The 20,348-nt window shown below is 41.2% G+C and overlaps 1 protein-coding gene across 4 annotated transcripts in view; it reads right to left on the reverse strand.

Moving 5' to 3' along the window:
- The window catches only part of adam22 (ADAM metallopeptidase domain 22), a 337,659-nt gene that overhangs the window by 259,220 nt on the left and 58,091 nt on the right, over window positions 1-20,348 (reverse strand). For all 4 annotated transcript variants that reach the window (XM_059972204.1, XM_059972203.1, XM_059972205.1 and 1 more), the window contains exon 4: window positions 9,261-9,327. In XM_059972204.1, coding sequence (XP_059828187.1) covers window positions 9,261-9,327 — 67 coding nt within the window. The remainder of the gene's footprint in view (window positions 1-9,260; window positions 9,328-20,348) is intronic.

Below are 20,348 nucleotides of genomic sequence, written 5' to 3' on the forward strand. Positions count from 1 at the left end.
TGTACCCCTAGGGGTACATTTTTTCTGTGGACTGACACTTTAAAACGCCGAAAGAATGAGACTGACAACTGGACACTGTTTGGAGGGAGAGGGAGAGGGGGAGTTATTTGATGGACAATCAATATTATGGTTTCTCTGCAGCTTGTTTTGAACTTACAAGGACAGTTACAGACACACAGAAACACACAGTTAGAGTCAAGATGGATTCAGTCAATGGAAGACACCAGTGAGTCGGTCACTGGTTTAAACTTTCAGTAGCCTAAAAGGGATGAGTTGAGTTCGATCTTGAGTATTGATAAATGACTCTCACAAGTTTCTGCAACTAGAACGAGTTTGCAGGAAGAGAAGAGAGGAGAGGAAGGTTTGAAATAGAAGAAATTCAGTGACAAAGAGATCACTGTTTGGACTCTCTAAGTAGCCCGTGAGGGTGAGTTTGCTTCCATTTGGCTACGGAAGTGTGATTGTCACATAGTTAATCCACAGGAGTGGGTTCTCTGGTGAGGGGAAAACCTTTGTGAATACCACGTGTGTGTTTACCCTTTGTCTGGGTGTGGTAGTTCACTGAAGAAAGGCACCCCTGTGGCAAATGACTGTTGGAGGTACTTCATAAGTTGTGGAGCTGGATAAGTGGCTATCACATTGTGTGTATGATCGGGTAACCTTGTGGAATCTGCCAGTGTTTCGACCCTTGCCTGGGTGGTGGTTCCCTTGAAGATGGTCCCCTTTGTGATAAGCTACTGTTGGTGATAAACCATACATGGATTCTGTTTGAGTCCTGTGGTCACCACTTTGAGATGTCCCATAGATGAGTTCGGGTTGGTCCCACTTGTGTTGAAAGGATATTCGTTAAAGGTCACTGTCAGTGATACTTCATGTGTGGAGTGGAACAACTTCGGAGATAAAATCTACTGCTACTATTAATTTGTGTTGCTATCGTGGAATCTGTGGAATATCGACGAAATTGCCTTCTCATAACACTCAGCTTTGGATTACAAACATCTCACATTAATTAACCTGTGCATCTGTACTGAACTTTTCTTACATACCACCATAAGACTGTAACTCTTGCCACCTGAGCTTGAATAAGTTTGGGAACTTTATTTACACCTATATATGCATAACACTGTTAACTCTTGATTTACCTGGCTAAAGTTTCTATAATACGTAGATACTAATGAAATAGTGATTTGTTAACAGCAAAACCAGACTCCAGGTGTGTTCTGTTGCTGCTGATACTTTTACAGGTTGCATGTACGTGACAGTGGAAAAACTCTGGAGATCTGCATTTTCTGAAATATTCAAACCACCCCATCTGGCACCAGCAATCATTCCACGGTCAAAGTCACTTAGGTCACATGTTTCCCCATTCTGATATTTGGTCTGAACAACAACTGAACTTCTGGACCATGCTTGTATGTTTTTATGCATTTATTTGCTGCCACATGATTGGCTGATTATTTACATTAGCGAGAGGTGTACCTCATGAAGTGGCCATTGAGTGCATACCTCTAATACTTCAGTCAGGAATGCAAAATTGCATGCTGAGAAACAGGAAGCTGAATGGAGGACTGTCAGGATGATTAACAGCTTCTTCCCCCACACTGAACTCCCTGCCACCACCCAGTTCTCATCAAGTGTGAAGCGCCAGAAGTGTTATACTGTTTGCTTTTTAACTTGTGTTGTAAATGCCTCTTTTAATGTCTTCATCTATTTGTGGTAATATTTCTTTATGTGCTTGAGTTATATATACTGTGTTGTGCACCTTGTTCCAGACGAAAATGGTGTCATTTGACAGTGTACTTGAATACAGTTGAAAGACAATAAACTGAACTTGAACTTGAAAATTACACAGATGATGAGCAGAGTAACAGGATTCTCAATCACACAGAGGCACAAACCAACATAATATACCAGAAGAAATTTTACACTGTTAACAAAACAACCCTCTTCAATGATCTGTACAATAATTTACTGTAATGTACTTCCACTTCAATCACTTCCCTAATGTTAGATTTATCTTTTTGCTTAGTACATAATTGCCTGTAAATGGAGCATGGCAGGGTTAGGGTATACAGTAAATATACACTTATCTGCACTAAATCAGAAAACCAGTTAATATTTTGCTAAGACTCAGCTAAATTTAAAATTAAATTTAGCATCAACACAGGGGAACAGACTATTCAAATCAATTTCACAATTTGCTATAATGGGATTTGAACTAATGACCAAAGTCTGGTCCATTTCATATCCATTTATCCATTCATCTAATCAGCTGTAAAATACTTGTGAATGCTGTTGCACAGGCGTGAAAATTACACAAGGTGGCTATTTAAATGGTCAGCAAATTCAATTATGTTTCATACAAACTTTTTGGTAATATTCCATAATCTATTTTCTTCAAAAACAGAAATCCTGAACGAGTACTAAATATTAACAAGTAGTTCACTGGTACTTCATCCAATGATTATCAATCACAATTTTTTCACTAAAATTATGCATCAAAAATTCAGCCCAGTATTATTTATGTAAGAAATAGAAAATGAGCCATGAACACAGGGCAAAACAAATATTACATTTATAATAATTAGATTATCAGTTATCCTATTTTAATTTTCTTTCCTCCCAATCTCATTTATATCCTTGGCTGCACAACTGCACAACAAATTAGAATGTGCTAATTTAATTGCCATTCATATCATGTGATCAAGTGATGAGCAAACTTTTGACTCCATGCAAGGTCAATTCTAATGATGATCATAACCATCAGCATATTTCATCAGATGCCACCGAAGAACCTCTGCTTTAAATATACTCAATCCATCTATAGCTGTCTGTGACAATGAATTCCACAGATTCACCACCCTCTGGCTAAAGAAATTCCTCCTCATCTCTGTTCTGAGGGTGTGCCTTCTGGTCCGATCATTGCAAACATCCTCTGCATGGCCACTCGATCTCAGGCTTTAATCTTAAGTAGTAGTCAAATGCACCGACATATGAGGTTCAGGCCTCGATGGTAGGTTAGAAAACCTTATGATGGATCACTTTGAATACTTCACAGTAAGCTTACAGGAAAGGTGACAACAAAATCTAATCTTGACAAAAAATTATTCTACCATAAGGTCTAACAGCCCAATAAGCTTAAGATCCAAGATATCATGGTCAATACCTACGGCAGTCATCGGGCTTGGAAATGTATTTGCATTCCGGGAAATTCATCATAAATGGATGCAGGTAACTGTTTAAGTGTGAATACCTGATCTTTACTCTTTGACCTACTTCATTTCCTGAACCAGAAACAAAAGTTCCCATTGATCAGTCCTGCTAAGATCCATCAATTATCAATTACCATTGTTTTCACTAAAATTATGAAAATCAACAAATTCAGCCCAGTTTTACTTACATGACAGAAACAGAAAGCGTGACTCTCAAACACAGAGTGAAACAATCGACATTATAACAATTAGAACAACCTCACATAGACTTACCATATCCCACTTGACTTTTTTTCTCTTTCATCTGCACTCATTCCTACCTTTATAATCCAGCAATGGAACCTCTGAAAATCTCAAATTTTGGCCACTTGGGGATCCCTGATTTCTATTGAACCCCAATCACCTCACTAACTGACACCTATATTTTCAGCTCATATGCCCTATACCTCAACAGCTCTACAATATTCTATTTATGAATAATCCTTAATATCTGCCTGATTGAACAAGTCCTCAGTCAGTCAATCATTCCAAAATCTCCTGTGTAGTATAGTTCCCAACTTAGCTGATAGTATTCTTGTGAAGTATCTTGGAATGTTTACTTTTACACTTAAGTTGTTACCCAAGTGAAACATCGGGTTATATGAATAATGAAGGTGAATTATTATTGCAATGTCTTCTTCAGAATCTGTGAAAACACACAATAAACATAACTGAATCAGACACAATGAATTGTTCTAACACCAATGACAGGACAGCAAATATGGTTTCTAACTGCATGACAAACCCAGATAATGATTTTCTCACAAAATATGCCTGCATTATAGTGTTATTTGATGACAGCTGTCTTTTCAAGACAGATTTCTTGCCAACTAAAAAAGTCTGAGAGAATGAATTTGCTTGCCAAATGATTTAAGTGCAACGTGATTCAAATCCAAAAGCATTTGGAATAGATTTATATTGCAAATTCCATTAGGAGCTGCACTTTGTATTAATAATAATTTCATATAAACTGTAATTCATGTAGGCTGATTGGGAGTGAAATAAAAATATAATTTATTATTCCTCGAGGTTATAGCTTCTTTTGAAGCAGTCATGGACTTAATTTCCTATAACAGATGGCATCTGAGAATGTTTTATCCATTCACAACCATTATAAATGGTGGCATTTCCTATCCATTCCCAATTGCTCTTGAGAAGGTGATGAATTAAGTCAACTAGATGAGTGTGTCTGGCATAACATGAAGGTCAAACAGGATAAGAGTGGCAAAATCCCTTACATGAACCACAATGTTTTGATGATATTGCTAGCAATATCATTCTTGATTTTAGCTTTGTAATTGCATTATTTAATTGCTTTAATTTAAAATTCCACTGCTGCCACCATGGGTTCTGAATGCCAGGTTTCTTTTTATTCATTCCTGTGTAGCGGACATTACTGGCAGAGTAGTGCTTCTCCCTCTTGACTTTGAGAAGGTCCTAGTGAGCAGGCATTTTGAAACACCACAGTCATTCTAGGGAAGGCACTGCTACATTGCTGGAAGTACTTTGGCTCAGTGATGCAGGGAAAGTGACAATAGTAGGTCGGGATAGTCTGTGTTCCAGAGAGGAACAGGAAGGTGGTGGTGTTCACATGCCCCTGCTGCCCATATCCTTTCTGGAGGTAGAGATTTGGATGGTATTATTTAACAGTCTTAGTGAGTAACTGCTGTATGGTGAAAAGTGAAGACCAGGCAGGTGTATACTTATACTCAAAATGCATCTGCTCTCCCAAGCCTGAGGGCTGCTGTAAGCATGGCAGTTACCAATGACCATAAACATGACTAATACTAGTAACACAAACCACAGACTTGTTACTCTGCAGTGTGTAACTCAGCTTGTAACAACTCATTCATCTATACCATGAATGTGGCACAAGTCAGGAGTGTACTTTCTATACTGCTCATATTAATGCAACTCAAACAATACTGAAGAAACTCAATGTCATCCAGGACAAACCTACTTCTCGGGAACCTATCAACACCTAAACGTTAACAATTTCTGCCACTGGAGCACATTGGCTGAGGTGTGCACTATGTACAAAATGCATATTAGCTGATTGAGGAGGTTTCAGCGATTACAATGTCATCGAGTACCAAGAGCAAGTGGAAGATTCTATCATTAGAGATGGTCATTGCCTAGCACGCTTGTGGTAGGAATGTCACGTGCTACACATCAGTATGGATAAAACAGCCAAAGGTGGTTGGGCCAAGGACGCTGCCCCAAGGCTGGGGTGATTGATCTTCAATAACCAAAGCTGTGACCTAATCACTGATGCCCAGTTTGGAGCCAAGTGATCCTGGGGAAATGATTCAATGATTGGCAATTAAATGCCACTTGATAGCACTGTTTCTGATTGAGAGTAGACAAGTTGGATGACTTGCTGGGCTGAATTTGTCCTTTTCGTTGTGAATAGATCTACATGGGCAATTTTCCATATTGTCATGTAGACACCTGTGTTGCAACCATACTATAGAATGCAACTTGCTCACGGGTCTTGAGTTTGTACAGCAAATACTATACCCCATAGGATTCGCTGCATCCAGCGAATCTGACTGTGGGGATCACAGTGGATTACTTGTTTATGTGGATTACTTGTTTGGCTCCTCTAGTTGAAAATGGTGCAAAACCTTTTCCTTAGCACTCGCCTACTGAGCCCAGCCACTCTTCAAGGATGTGGGTGAATTTGCACCCGCCGCCTCATGTTAAATGTTTAATTGTCTACCATAACTAGCTGTGGTTAGACTGCAGAGCTTTCATCACTTATCTCTGTCTGCTTCTACTGTCAAGCATGCAAGCAGCCCTGATGCAGAACAGATTTACTGAAATATTCCCGGGGACAACAGATTCTATTTATGTTGATGATATGTTCTCCCTGGACCATAGGAAGTTGAGTGGTATAAACAGAACAAGTGGAGAGAAACTGTTCTCATTGATTCTCTCCTCCAGTCAAGAGCCAGTGAGCATGGAATGAAGGTAATTTGGAAAAGACTACTGAATTTTAAGCCTGATTTCATTGGTTAGAAGGTGCATTAGACACAAATTCCATGAGCTGTTGCAGCATGCAAATGCTGGTGGAGGCAGGGACGTTCGAGTGTTGATGATGACATTGCTTGGCGCATGATGGAGCACAATCACTTATTGTCTGCAGAACCAGTAAGCACTAAATAGGAATCAGAAATACCAAATGAATGAGCTTTTAAAATTTACATCTACAAATAAACATGGTATTATCTGTCTCTGCCAAGGAATCTCCAGCAAGAGAAACTCTTTGCATGAGTCACCCTGTGTTTTCCAAGTCCATTCATTGTGGAGGTTCATAGGCTGCAAATTATTGAATGAAGAAAAAATACAGGTTCTACTCTGAAGATATCATAGCTGCTTCATAACATTTAAAGATACCAAAGAAAAGTGTTGATGCATGGGATTAATTGATTTCCACAACCGATGGTCTCACTTTACTGACTGTTTATCTTGGTATTTCATGTTCTCGTTATTTATTGATATTTATCTACAGTTGCATTTGTACAGTTTGTTGTTCGTTAATCCTGTGTACAGGTGCTGTTCTACAGATTATGCCCACGGGAAAAAGACTCTCAGGGCTGTATGTGGTGACATATAGGTAACCCTGATAAGTTTTACTTTGAACTTTGACATGATAGTCTGAGTGGTCTATTTTAACAAAAGTTGACTCCTTACTTCTTGGCATTGTGGATATTTGAAATCTGCTAACCGGTGTAGACTGGAGTAAGAGGCTAGTTAAGTGCTTGTAAGTTGCTGTCCTCCCATAGGGTGTTGTAGAATGGCATGCAAACACCAGACCAACAATGATGTTGGCTGATGCCCCAGTGCAGGAAATCCTAAACTGCCTGTAAAATAAAAGCACAGTCACAGTGCAGCAAGTAGGAACTAAGTGGAGTGTCTTTGCTCTTCTGCATTAGATGATTGTCTGCCTCTTTAGAGCAAAAGCTCTCCTCTTTCCCATTAAGCAGTGGTGAAGCAGGGCCTGTGTAATGAGGAAATATTGATTAGGCTTACAGTATGTGTCATTGGATGTCCATAACCAGCCTCTTTTTTATGTTAATGCATTAAATTTAATGGAAGACCAGCATAGAACATATTGAACTTTGCAATAAAAGCACTAAACTGAATTTTCAATACACAGATATGATATCACTTACAGTATCAAAATGTGATGGTGTGCAATCTAATTTTTAGGTCAAAGATCATTTTCTTTTTATAAATGACTACCAGTAAAACTCTGATAGGGTGCAATCTCAAAGATTGGAAATCCCAATGTTCTGGCATCTGGTTTCTGTGCTTCTATGCTTTCAATAGCTCTCCAGGTTCTTAGATACTGCACTCTCTTTAAATTCCCAAGGCCCTGGTTCCTGCATTCCCCTAAACTTTGAGCAACAGACAGTCTGCTAAATCCCTCCAGTAGATTGTCTGCTTCTGCAGATCCCAATATCTGCAGTCTCTTGTGTCTTCCCTTGAACTTTACTGGGTTCACTGGAAAATTTCTACCATTGTACAGCATCTAAAAAAAAGTGAACCAGAAGTGTGCTGGACCATTAATCAGAATAACAGCCAATAGTCAAGAGTATCTGCCAGTCTGGCACCATCGAAGTCCCAAGTCTTATTGTATTTTCAGGCGAACTATCTTCTCTCCTAGTACAGGGACCTTTCAATAAATATAATCAGCAATCTTTACTCCCCATCCCAACTGTAACTGACATGAATAAATCAACAAGCTGCCTACTTTGTCCCCAGTACAAGCAACTAGATGCATTGTGCTGCATTATCCACAGACATTTTCCAAAATTGGTAAAAATGTCTTTGTAATTTATGACACAGAGTTACAGTTGGAGCTTTATTGTCATTGCCAAGGACATTTAAACTGCAGTGCTACTCCATTTAGTAAAACAACATACTGGCAATTCAGTTACTAAAAACACAATGACTAAATTTAAAATAATGTCCGAGTTATTTAAAATAACATCTGAGTTACAGCTGAATTATAAACATCCAACTCTAAAATTAAAAGAAACAGCAGCTTCCCCATTCAAGTGTTGCACTTGCCCATGGCATAAAATCCAATGATTAAATATTAAATAGCATTAAGAATTAAAGCTGAAGTATAAAAATAGAGCTCTCAAATCAAAGAATGCAGCTGCCCCATTTAAACCCAAATATTACACATGCCCACGTAGAGATTTTCCATAGTGTTCATGGATTATGGGTGGGTGGGTGGGGGGTGAACATTGTTAGTTGCACGACAGCCCTGGGGAAAGAGCAATTTTTCAGTCTGAATGTCCGTGCAGAGATGTTTCTGTATCTGCGGCCGGATGACTGGAGATTGAACAGATGATTACTGGAGTGGGATGAGTCCATCACAATGTTGCAACCCCACCATAGACAGCGTGAGTTATAGATGGTTTCCATGTTTGGTAATTGTGTCCCAGTGATGTTATTTGCAGTCCTGGTCACTCACTGAAGTGCTTTCTGGTTTATCTTGTCGGTGCTAGTGTACCATACTGTCATGTCAGTGTGCTCTCAGTTTGGGGTTTTGGGGGCAGATTTATTCTCTTTAAACTCCTAAGATAGTCTCAGGGGCCAGCTGAGTATTCCTTACTATCAAAGAGGTGTTGGTCCAAGAGAGCACAATAAAATACATGTGCAAAACACATACAGTGCATAAAGTGCCTAACAGCATAAAATGTGGATTTACATGAATATTACTTCCAAGGAACAATTCAACTTTCATAAACACAATACTTACATAAAACATATGTGATTGAACTTTCCCAAGAACATCAATAAAATAAGACAGAAAACAAACAGAAAAATACCACTGTTACATCTGTTCAAATTTTCTTTGTTTTCATAGTAATGATCAAGTGGTTATGACTATACTAGGTCACAACCTAGCAGCTGTAGAGTAGGCTAAGTTGAAAAATTAACCCAAACTCACAGAATTTAAGGATTCAGACTTCAACTTATCAGACTTACCACTGAATGGATAGATCTTCCCCTTGCATGAACAGTTCGTTCCACGTACTGGGATGAGAGCAGATCACTAGTTGAAAAGAATAAATGTTATTCAACATATAAATGCTATGTACCTTGAGGGCAATAGATATATTATTAACCAGAATTATTTTTTGACTTCAACCTTTATGTATTTATTTAAAAACTGCATATAATAACCATTATACCAAGCACAGAATTTGCCGATCTACTGTGAAACTTTATAACCACCCAGATAGCTTATCCTGCATATAGTCACCCTTCTGGTATCTTTAAACCCTTCTGGATTTAACAGCAGATTTAGGAAATTTAAAGGGGAGCAGGTTTCAATTGGGAAGATCTTTTCTAAAACAAGAAAATGATAGTTTAAAACCAAGACTATTAAAGTGTTAGGAATGCTGAATGTTTCTGTCAGATGTTTGCCCAAAATGGGCAGGAAGAAACAGTCAACCAGTTTCAGGAAGGTCAATACTGGCCACCTCATTCCCATTTCTACTATGTCTGATCCATACTGTATTATTTCTCTTTTCTTCCCATTTCTATTATCCTTCACTTCCATTCAAGGTCACTTAAACTCTCCTGTTTTCCACTCAATTAAAATGGGAAGCAGGAGAGGGGTCAAAGGTGCTGGTAAGCTATCTCAGGTTCGGGAAGGAGGGTCAAGGTAATAGAGGCCTAAACTTCCCTTACAGCCTCACTAAACCTGGTGCACAGTGGAGGGCCTCCCCTTTGTCCCATAGGCCTCAAACACAAGTCCCTTTGAAATAGAGGCAGAGTTAAGATAACAGCAAACAGGAACTTAATGGGGATTATTTACACTGCTTTTTTATATAACAAAATAAACTTTATTCTTAAAAATTACAAGAGTAAATTGTGCAATGCTTTTTCATTCTTACATTCAAAGACATCCCACCTCTCCCTGAAGTTCTGGGAGTCTCCCGCATATTGATAGCAGCTCACTGATGCCCGCAAATTATATACAATATCCTGGAAGTTGATTTTTTTTGTAAGAGGGGGAGGGGGAGAGAGAATCCTGATTGGTCTCTCTTTGTGGTAAGTAGACCTATCAGTATTTTCTGTGGGCAGAAGCACAAGAGATCCCCTCTTACAAGACAAAGCAGTTCTTCAGAGATGCCAGAGCATTTTATGTCAGGTGCTTCCAAAAAATCTTGGGAGAAGTTCCCAATGAGAGAACAAATCTTGAAAAATCTTTCAGTGGTTAATACAGAGAGCCAAGATCAGGTGAATCCAGAGCAAATTTTGACTTTGGCAAAGAGATTTCCAAATGTGATCAAGGCAAATGCAAGAGAACAGCTCCACTTGGAAGTTCTGGATTATGTCTCAACTAACCTTGAAGGACTGGTGCCAAACTACAAAAGTTTGCCAGTTGGTGAGTTCTGGGGGAAGCTGACCAAAGTAAAATCTGTAAGCATAGGGCAGTTGAGATTCAAAGAGCTCTGCCAGTTGATGAAACTGCTTTTGGTGCTGACAAATTCTAATTGTGCTGTAGAAAGGGCATTCAGCACGGTGTGTCACATTAAGACAGAATTCAGAAATCAGCTGTCTCACAAAACACCTGTGAATCTGATGTCTTGCAAAATTAACAAATTCATTGACACAGACTACTATGAGGTCAAGACTTCTGGCAAAATAATCAAATCTGCCAAGCAAACCACATCACAGTACAAGGAAAGTTTGCAAAGAAATAGAAAAGCTATTTACATTAGCATTTAGCTATTAGCATTGAGACTGCTAACAAAATACTAAACAAGGAATCATATATATATATATAAATATATATTCCGTGTGTGTGTGTGTGTGTGTGTGTGTGTGTAAATAGTTTCAATATGTGATCAAATAAATTGTTGTGTTCTTTCATAATCGAATGTCCTGTATACATATACCCTTGGAGGTTGACCAGGGGCGGGGGGGGGGGATATTGGAGGCGGGGGTTGGTGCTGCTACCTCCCTGAAATGAGATTTTGCAGGGTGGGATGTCTGCATTTATAGACAATGTATTAAGTGATGTTCTATTTCATCCCTTAAAATCAATAGGACTCTTGCACTCTTGTGACCCTATGGTGTGATCCACTACTACAATAACTGAGGGGTTTCCTAACCTAATGCAGCCCCTCCATGTCCAGCAGTGGAAGAACCCTATACCATGGTCCTACCCCAGCTATTCTTTGCAACAGCTGCACCAAGTTTCATTCCGTCCCCCAGCACGTACTCCTGCTGCCTGGAATGCGCCAGTTGGCAGCATTCCTCTATAGATATCACAATGTGCTGGCAGACCGGCAAGTTTCGAGCAGGCCAAGTCGAATCTTCCAGCAGCACTCGATGTCTGTCTTTGTGTGTGAATCTTAGAGCAGGCTGTAGATCAGAGCTGCTCGGGACAAACCATGACACAGGCCCTTACAACTTCCTGCACACCCTTTTCACAAATCCACAGTCCGCAAAGAGGTAAGCAAGCATCTCATCCCCATGGCAGTCGTCCTGCAGGCAGGGTGTGGTGGCGAAGCAATTGCTCCATTTTCAAATGATAATACAACCAAGATTCTTTCTTCCTTTACATCACTCCATATCATACCTCAGTTGACTCAAGCAATGTTAAACAAATTAAATTTCTTGTAACAAAAGCACTATGTTACAGTATAACAAAGCTATTTTAGCAAGCTGTTTCATCAGGCGTGACATGCTAACTGAATTGCTCAAAATTAGCATTCTCATTACTTTTATTTTTCCATCAACGCTGTACCCTAATTGCTGCACACAAAGCACAAGTAGGAAATAGAGATGGCCTATTTTTCCCCAAGGTATATATTATTTTAGATGAAGTGGAACACAACAGAATATATATGAAAAGCCTATTTTATGACATTAAAACTGGCAGAACAAAGGCATAAATACAGCCTAATTATTGTACTTTTCTGCTTCTGTTCACTTTCAACATTCCCTTTATAACTGACTGGGGTCATTTCTCAATCAACCAATTGCCCCTTTCCCTCCTTTTTCTTGAATGCCTACACTTCCTATTATGGCTGATATAACCCTTGACTTTTTACCTCCCCTCTCTCCACAATCCAGGGTCTTAAGCAACCCCCTCCACCCACCTCCTTTCAATTCTGTATATTCCATTCACTGCTCACAAAACACTTTCTATTAGACAATGAGGAAAGAAAATGAATACTTGACAAAATATTTTTCATCAGTTCACACAAATTACTCCAACTTTCTGTCTGTGCATTCCTTCGATATTGATTCACTCATGTTCCAACCTCTGCCTCAAACACTGTCCAAACGAGCTCAATACAAATCAGATTTCCAAACTCAAATCTCAACACTTCCAGGTGATCTTACATTCCCCATCCAACTGTTTTCTTCTCTTTTCTACCATTTTTCACTACCAAATCACTGCGCATATATTTCATTTATTGCTTAAACTCCCTTTCCACTTTATTGGTTAATCACCTACTTTCCACTCTACCAAAGATATTAATTTTTTTCTCTACCACCACCGTCTTCCATCCATGTTCCTATTGGAGTATAAAAGTTGCATTGTTTGTGCTGCATTAACCAAAACTATGTAGTCAGCTTTGAACTTGCTATTTGCTATGCATGTATCCAATTTAGTAGGAGAATGAAATCTTAAGAATGTAGAAGACAATGATGTGTTAATGAGAGGCTAGCTAAGAGATGTAGATTATGTAGTCAGCTTTGAACTTGCTATGTGCTATGTATGTATCCAATTTAGTAGGAGAATGAAATCTTAAGAATGTAGAAGACAATGGTGTGTTAATGAGAGGTAGCTAAGAGATGTAGATTAGAACATGATTAAGTCAATGGGTAGAAACAATAGTGGCGGATATATTTGTGATACCCAACTGTAGACCGATTGGATATGCTAATGCAACTAAACCAGGAGATTGCTATAAAAAATGCTATGTACAAGGATTGGTGGGCAATCGGCGACTAGCTCACTGACAGTCTCAGCTTCGATTTGCAAATTAAAGTTGAACCCTTCTTGAAGAATCTTCTGCGTCTCCTGGTCGTTTGTGGGGCACGAGAAACCACGGCAAAATTGGCGACCATGACAGGACCAGAAAGAGACCTGCAGAAAGGAAACGGCAGATTGGGGACACTTCTCAGTCCCCTAGGGACCCCCACAAGGCTAACAGAATTAAGGGTGCACCCAAACAAAAGGTAAGCGCTTTTTGCGACAATTTGGACTAAGAATTCTGTTGGTTTTGGGGAGGTCTTGGACTCTCAGAAGTGTGGAACCACTGCCGAAGGGTCTCTCCAGTCCAAAGAATCTGGCAGAATTGGGGGTTAACAGGAGGCTCAGAGGATTGATCAAGAACACTGCAATGAGGGTAAGTACAAATAGGCTAATAAGAAGTTAACTGAAGAAAAATTCCACGTGGTGTTGCTAAGTCCCTGTGGATACCGCTTTGTATAAAAAGGTCTGAATGGGCAGGGAAAGGGAAAATAGAGAAAATCCTCACGAATACTTCCTTAAGAGAAAAGGGTCTGAATAGACAAGGTGCATAGAGAAAATCCCTGTGGGTACCGCTTTGTATGAAATGAAGGTCCGAATGGGCAGGGAAAGGAAAATAGAGAAAATCCCTGTGGATACCGCTTCGTATGAAACGAAGATCTGAACAGGCAGGGAAAGGAAAATAGAGAAAATCCCTGTGGATACCGCTTCGTATGAAACGAAGATCTGAACGGACAGGGAAAGGGAAAATAGAGAAAATCCCTGCGGATGCCGCTTCATATGAAACGAAGGTCTGAACAGGCAGGGAAAGGAAAATAGAGAAAATCCTCACGGATACCGCCTTAAGAGATAAGGGTCTGAATAGACGAGGTGCAAAGAGAAAGTTCTGTGGATACTGCTCTGAATAGAGGTCTGTACAGGGAGAACAGAATAGGAAACAAGGACAGTCTAATATATAGTTTAAAGCACTGGTAGATAGACGATAGACTAGGCATAGAATTAGAGTAAATAATATTATCCAGTAAACGAACTGTGAATCTCTGAAATACCTTAAAAAGAGAGAACAACATGACAGGTAAAGGAAAGGCAGTAGAGATTCTGAGCAAAAAAAATCCCAGTAAATAAATATGAGATCACAAAAACTTCAGAAAAATGGGAAAAGAGAACCAAAAACCTGGTCACAAAATGGCCAAGAGAAGAAACGTTTGCTATAAGCTTGTGCGAAGAAATAGAGGCACTAATTAAAAATTACAAACCAAAAGATAAATCTAAGAGGGCAAAAAAGAAAGCGAGAAATGGAAGTGCTAAAACTCTTCAGAACGGAGGGAGAAAGGCTGAGGAGGACAGGTAGAATATTGATTACAAGCGAGTAAGACACTAAGGTGCTGGAGAAACAGCCTGTTAGAGAGAGAGGAAGATACAGTGAGAAGCTGGCTTCAGCTCCGTACCCGGATGTGAAAGAAACAGTAAAGCCCCCTCCCTATAATGAGGAAGGAACCCCTGAGCAGTGCCCCCTGCTGACGGGAACAGTAAACATGCAGGGAGAAGTACAAGTTTGGGATAATGAGGAGAGAAAAGACAATCCGAGAAGGAAAAAGCGGCGATATGGAAGGAGATACCGGCAGAAAGGATAAAGGTGGAACAGGCAAAGAGAGAAATGAAAGAAAAGATTGAACGGATGAAATACTTGAGAGAGGAAAAGGAGTATGAGGCGTATCGGTTATACCATAGAAATAAACAGACTAGTAAAGAAAGTGGCTCATCAGGGCAGGAAGAGATGAGGCATTCAAGAGGAAGTGGAAAAAAGATAGGAGATGAGAGTCTTGGAGAAACACAAGAGAGAAGGGAATCAAGCATGAGTAAGGATCATGAGGAGTCCCTGCTACAGGTGTACAGACACGGACAGGAAGAAAGAGAAGGTGACTTATTGGAGGAGCAAGAGTTAAGTGGAGACAGAGGGGATGCGAGAATTTGTGGGGAAGAGGTAGGAGGCAGAAGCCTAGAAGAGCAGAAGGAGGTGGTAGGGGAGCAACTTGCAGAAGTAGAGAGAGAGCTAGATAAGTTACTGAGAGGGGATTGCCAGGGGAAATGTGAAAAATACTCCAGGGGCCAACCAAGTATTGAATCAGGTCAGAAAGGAAGGACTCCACAGGGAGACTGAGGGAAGAAGAGGACCCCGGAGAAATTTGTGTGGGAGGCAGTAAAGACATACCCTGAGACAGATGGGGAGTCAGGCAAGGAGGAGAGCCAGGGCAGGTGGGAAGAAGGAGGAAGAATGATGCCGTTGTTAGTTAAAGGATCAGGACAAGTGCAGTATATCCCTTGGGGATCCCAGGACCAAGAAGGGCTGAAAAACACTCTGCCTAATCTACATGAAGGAGCAGGGAAATGGATTACAGCCTTTGAAGAAGAAATGGCGGGACGATTATTGGCTATGGGAGATTTGAAGGCACTATTTATAAGGTTGATGGGAACCTCCAAATTTAACGAACTAATGGAAATGGCTGGCATAGTAAACTCAAACAACCCGAGAACTGATGGAGACGGGTTTGACAGAGTGAGGCAGAGGGTATGGCAGGCCCTCAGGAAGCTTTATCCACCCAAAGTGGACCCCAAAACCTTAAAGGGGGATCCACTGGGAGACACTGAAAACCCAGCAGCCTACGTAGAAAACCAGTTGAAAAAGTGGAGACTGGAGACTGAGCAAGAGGTGGAAAATAGCTTATTTATCACCACACTGTTCCGACATAGCATTTTGGATGCAATGCATCCGCAGGTAAAATCCAAACTGGAGGAAGTGGTTGGGCTGATGTCAATGACCCCACAAGAATTTAGAGACCACATAGTCCATGCGGTTGAGAAATACCGGAAAGACAAACGAAGGTTGGCTGAGCAGTAGGAAGAGGTGCAAAGAAAGTTAATACAAATGCAGCTCGAAGAACTTAAAAAGAAGGAAAAAGAGAAAAGCAAAAATATGCTGACAGCAACCACCGGTCCGAGCACAGCCATCGAACTGGATGAAGCACTGCTATATGGAGGAACCGATCATACTGTAAGACAAGGGCCAGAAAACCCCATGCCGATAATCAACATCTTTGGAGGAGCATTCCCACAAATGCCCTATCAGGAACAGACTAAATTCAAACAGCCCAGACAGGACTGGAAGTCCCAGGGAGGGGGACAATGGGCAGAGGGGACCAGTGAGGAAACAGGGGGAAAGAGAGGTAGAGAGATTGTGCTGAGGATGTAATCAGCCAGGTCACATGAGAAGAGATTGTCTGTTTACACCATGGCCTGTCACACACCAGCAGGAACCGATAAGAAGGGAACTAAAGTTTAGCCAAGGACCAGCCCCCACAGGCCCAAGCGGACCTGTGAACCCTTATGTGAGGTATTAGGGGTGCCCCGAGAACTCGAGTGGGAAGGGACATTACCCAATGATAACAAGGGAGGCAGACGAGGAACCCATTGTTTAGGTTATGTTAGAAGGGCAACTGACACCAATGATGATAGATACTGAAGCCACGTACACTTGTGTACAGCCACAGTATGCCCTTAACCTTCCCATGTCAGGAAAGTTTATTAAGACTGTAGGGTTCTTGGGGAAAACACAGTTGACACAGTGCACGGCCTCTAGTGCAGTTGAGAATGGGAAATAAAGGAATTGTTTTGCTGGTGCTAGTATTTAAAGGAACTCCGATTAATTTGTTAGGCAGAGATGCCTTATTGAAACTGGAATTACAATTAGAATGCACCAGAAATGGGCTGAGTGTGGAAAGAGCAGGGGCTCAACTGACAGTGCGAGAAGGTAAGAAGACTAATGTCTTTTGGATAGGAGACATCGCAGATCAGATTCAGGGAACCTGAGAAAAATGGAAAAAGAGCGTGCAGGCTATATTACCCAGGGCTGTAATGCCCAAATCTGAGCTACATTGTACAGTGATTTTTGACGAGACTCAGAACAGGGAGTTAGAGGAGAGATGGCACCTGGAGGCATGTACCCAACAGCACCTGGAAAGGGAGGCTGTGATAATTGGAAAGCAAGGGGCAGCTTTACAAGTTAAGTGGAACACCTTTTTAGAAAAATGGTACAGGATACCGGAGGCTGCGCCCCACGTAACGTTGTTGGTAAACAAAGGATATCAGTCTAAAGACTTAGGACCCTTAGTTAAGAGTGCTGAAACCGTAACAGTGTGGAGGAAAATCACGCTGGAGGTGTGGATATCAGAAGACAACAATTGCATTAAAATAATGGTAAGTGTAGGTATGGTAGGGACAGCGAGAGAGGTCGAAATAACTCCCCAACCACACATGCCATTGCTGGGAAAGGAAAGAGGCCAGCAGAAAGATAGAAGGTTAGATGAGTTGCCATCTATTCTGTGGTCACAGCACGACATGGACGTAGGGAAAATAAAAACAGCTAGTCCGGTGGAAGTAAGGCTGAAAAAAGGAGCAATTCCACCCAGGAGACCACAATACCCTCTAAGACCAGAAGCAGAAGAGGGAATAGCATCGACAGTGCAGGGGTTGCTTGAAATAGGAGTGCTTAAAAGAACAAACAGTCCAGGCAATACCCCGTTGCTGCTGGTCTTAAAAGCAGATAAATCTAAGTAGAGATTGGTGCATGATATGCGAGCGGTAAATGATGTGTTAGAGGACTGGCCAGCGGTAGTCCCCAACCCACACACACTTTTGACTAATGTTCCACCAGAAGCAAGTTACTTTTCAGTGATTGATTTGTGTTCGGCTTTCTTCAGCATTCCTCTGGCCGACCAGTGTCAGTATCTGTTTGCATTTACTTACAGAGGTGCTCAGTATACCTATACCAGAATGCCGCAAGGGTTTAAACATTTACCACATATTTTTAATCAGGTGTTGAAGGCAGACCTAGAGGGCATACCATTGGAAAGTACATTGTTACAGTATGTGGATGACCTGTTGATTTGCTCCCACAGTAATGAACAGTGTGAGCAGGACTCTATAACTCTGTTAGAGAAGCTGGCGCACGGAGGACATAAAGTATCCAAAAAGAAACTGCAATTTTGCACGCAGCAAGTGGAATACTTAGGCAGGGTAATATCCAAGGGAGTGAAGGCAATAGCACCAGATCAGATTGAGGGAATAACTAAGGCCCCAAAACCCCAGACTGTAGGGCAGATAATGACGTTTTTGGGAATGGCAGGGTACAGCTCTGATTGGATAGGAGAATATGCTGAGATTGTGGCACCTTTGAGAAAGATAATGAAATTTGAAGAATGGCTTACAGTGGAATGGAGAGGCGGAGATAGCTTTCAATACTATTAAGCAGGAATTGCAGTCAGCACCAGCATTAGCTTTGCCTGACTACGAGAAGGTTTTTCATTTGTATGTATCCAACCGACAGGAGGGTTATGTCACAGCGGTTCTAACACAAGAGACAGGCACAGGAAAAGCAAAGCAGCCGATAGCATACTACAGTAAGAGACTAGATGAGGTGACTCAGGGATTGGCGGCGCTGTACTATGCATATGAAAAGACATCATCTGTAACCCTGGGCTATCCTGTGACTCTGTGTACACACACCACAAAGTAGCAGAATTGCTGGAAAGAGGGAAATTTGTGCTGACGCCAGCCAGGATAGCAGCGTATCAGATGCTATTGACATTTCCAGACATAACTATACAGAGATGCACTACCAGTAATATAGCCGATTTTGTTCCTTTGGGCTAAGAAGGAGAACCCCATGAATGCGTAGGGAAGACGATGACATTTGCCGAATTGAGAGCAGATTTACGGTCAGAACCACTAGAGGATGCAGGTAAAAAGGTTCTGTTCGTAGATGGCTCTTGTTTTAGGGTTAATGATGGAAGTCATGCAGGGTTCTCAGTAGTGCAGCAGAATCAGTCGAGCTACAAGATTATTAGGATGGAGTCCTGTCCCCAACCGTGTTCCGCCCAACTAGCAGAAATCAAAGCCCTGACAGCTGCGTGTGAAATGATGGAAGGTGAGAAAGTAGACATCTATACTGATTTGGCATATGCTCATGGAGTATGCCATTTGTTTGGGGCAGTGTGGAAACAGAGAGGTTTTAAAAAAAGTAGTGGAGGTCCCATACAACATTGTCAGCGAATTCTAGACTTAATAGAAGCCATGATGAAACCTAAAGCATTGGCTATAGTAAAATGCCAGGCACATAAAAAGGGAAATGATGTAATAACAAAGGGAAATCAAGCTGCGGATGAGGCAGCCAGAAAAGCGTCTGGATGTACATCACCTGTCATTGCCCCCCAGGTAAGCCTAGCTCCAGAACCTGTGGTAGAGGACCTAATTGAAATACAACGTAAGGCAACTTTGGCAGAAGAGACAATGTGGAGACGAAGGGAGGCCAAGCAGAACCCGGAAGGCTTGTGGAGCATGGAAGATGGTTTGTTGGTAGTGCCCACCCCTCTACTGACGATTCTGATTTCAGAAGCGCATGGGATTGACCATTGTGCAAGGGGAGAAGTGATAAAGAAAATAAAGGGTGGTTTTTGGTCACTTTATTTACAGGCTTCAGTGGACTTTGTCTTGTCACAGTGCGAGGTATGCGCACAGAATGCAGGGTTCGGACATCAGTTATTTGACTGGTTGGAAAGTAGACTCGGAGGATGGGGAGCATGGCTGACTAAAATGGCAATAACTATCAGTATTGTATTGTTAAGCTGTGCGCTTGTGCTGTGCTGTTTTCTTCCTTGTCTCAAGTCTCTTGTAGTGCGTGCTGCAACCAAACAGTTTCCGATGCTCGTGGCAATTACTGAAGCAAGCTTAGTGGAGAAAGAAACACCGAAAATGTATCGTTACAGCCTACAACACCTGCAGGATGAACAAGAGCAAAACGACAGTGTGGGAGTAGATTATAAGGGCTTCTGAGTTTTTTTCCTTGTCTCAGGTACAAAGGGACAGGTTTTTGGCTCAGCAGCCCAGGGTAACAGGGAGAGAATACTTTGAGGTCTTGGTGCAGAAAATTATAGTTTAACCCGAGATTTGGGAATAAGTACTTGAGTTTATTGGGGCTTTTGTGCGCAGACTCTTAGTCTTCTTTCTCTGTGTGAGTC

The sequence above is a fragment of the Hypanus sabinus genome, chromosome 6 (genome assembly GCF_030144855.1).
Source record: "Hypanus sabinus isolate sHypSab1 chromosome 6, sHypSab1.hap1, whole genome shotgun sequence".
Taxonomy (NCBI): Eukaryota; Metazoa; Chordata; class Chondrichthyes; order Myliobatiformes; family Dasyatidae; genus Hypanus; species Hypanus sabinus.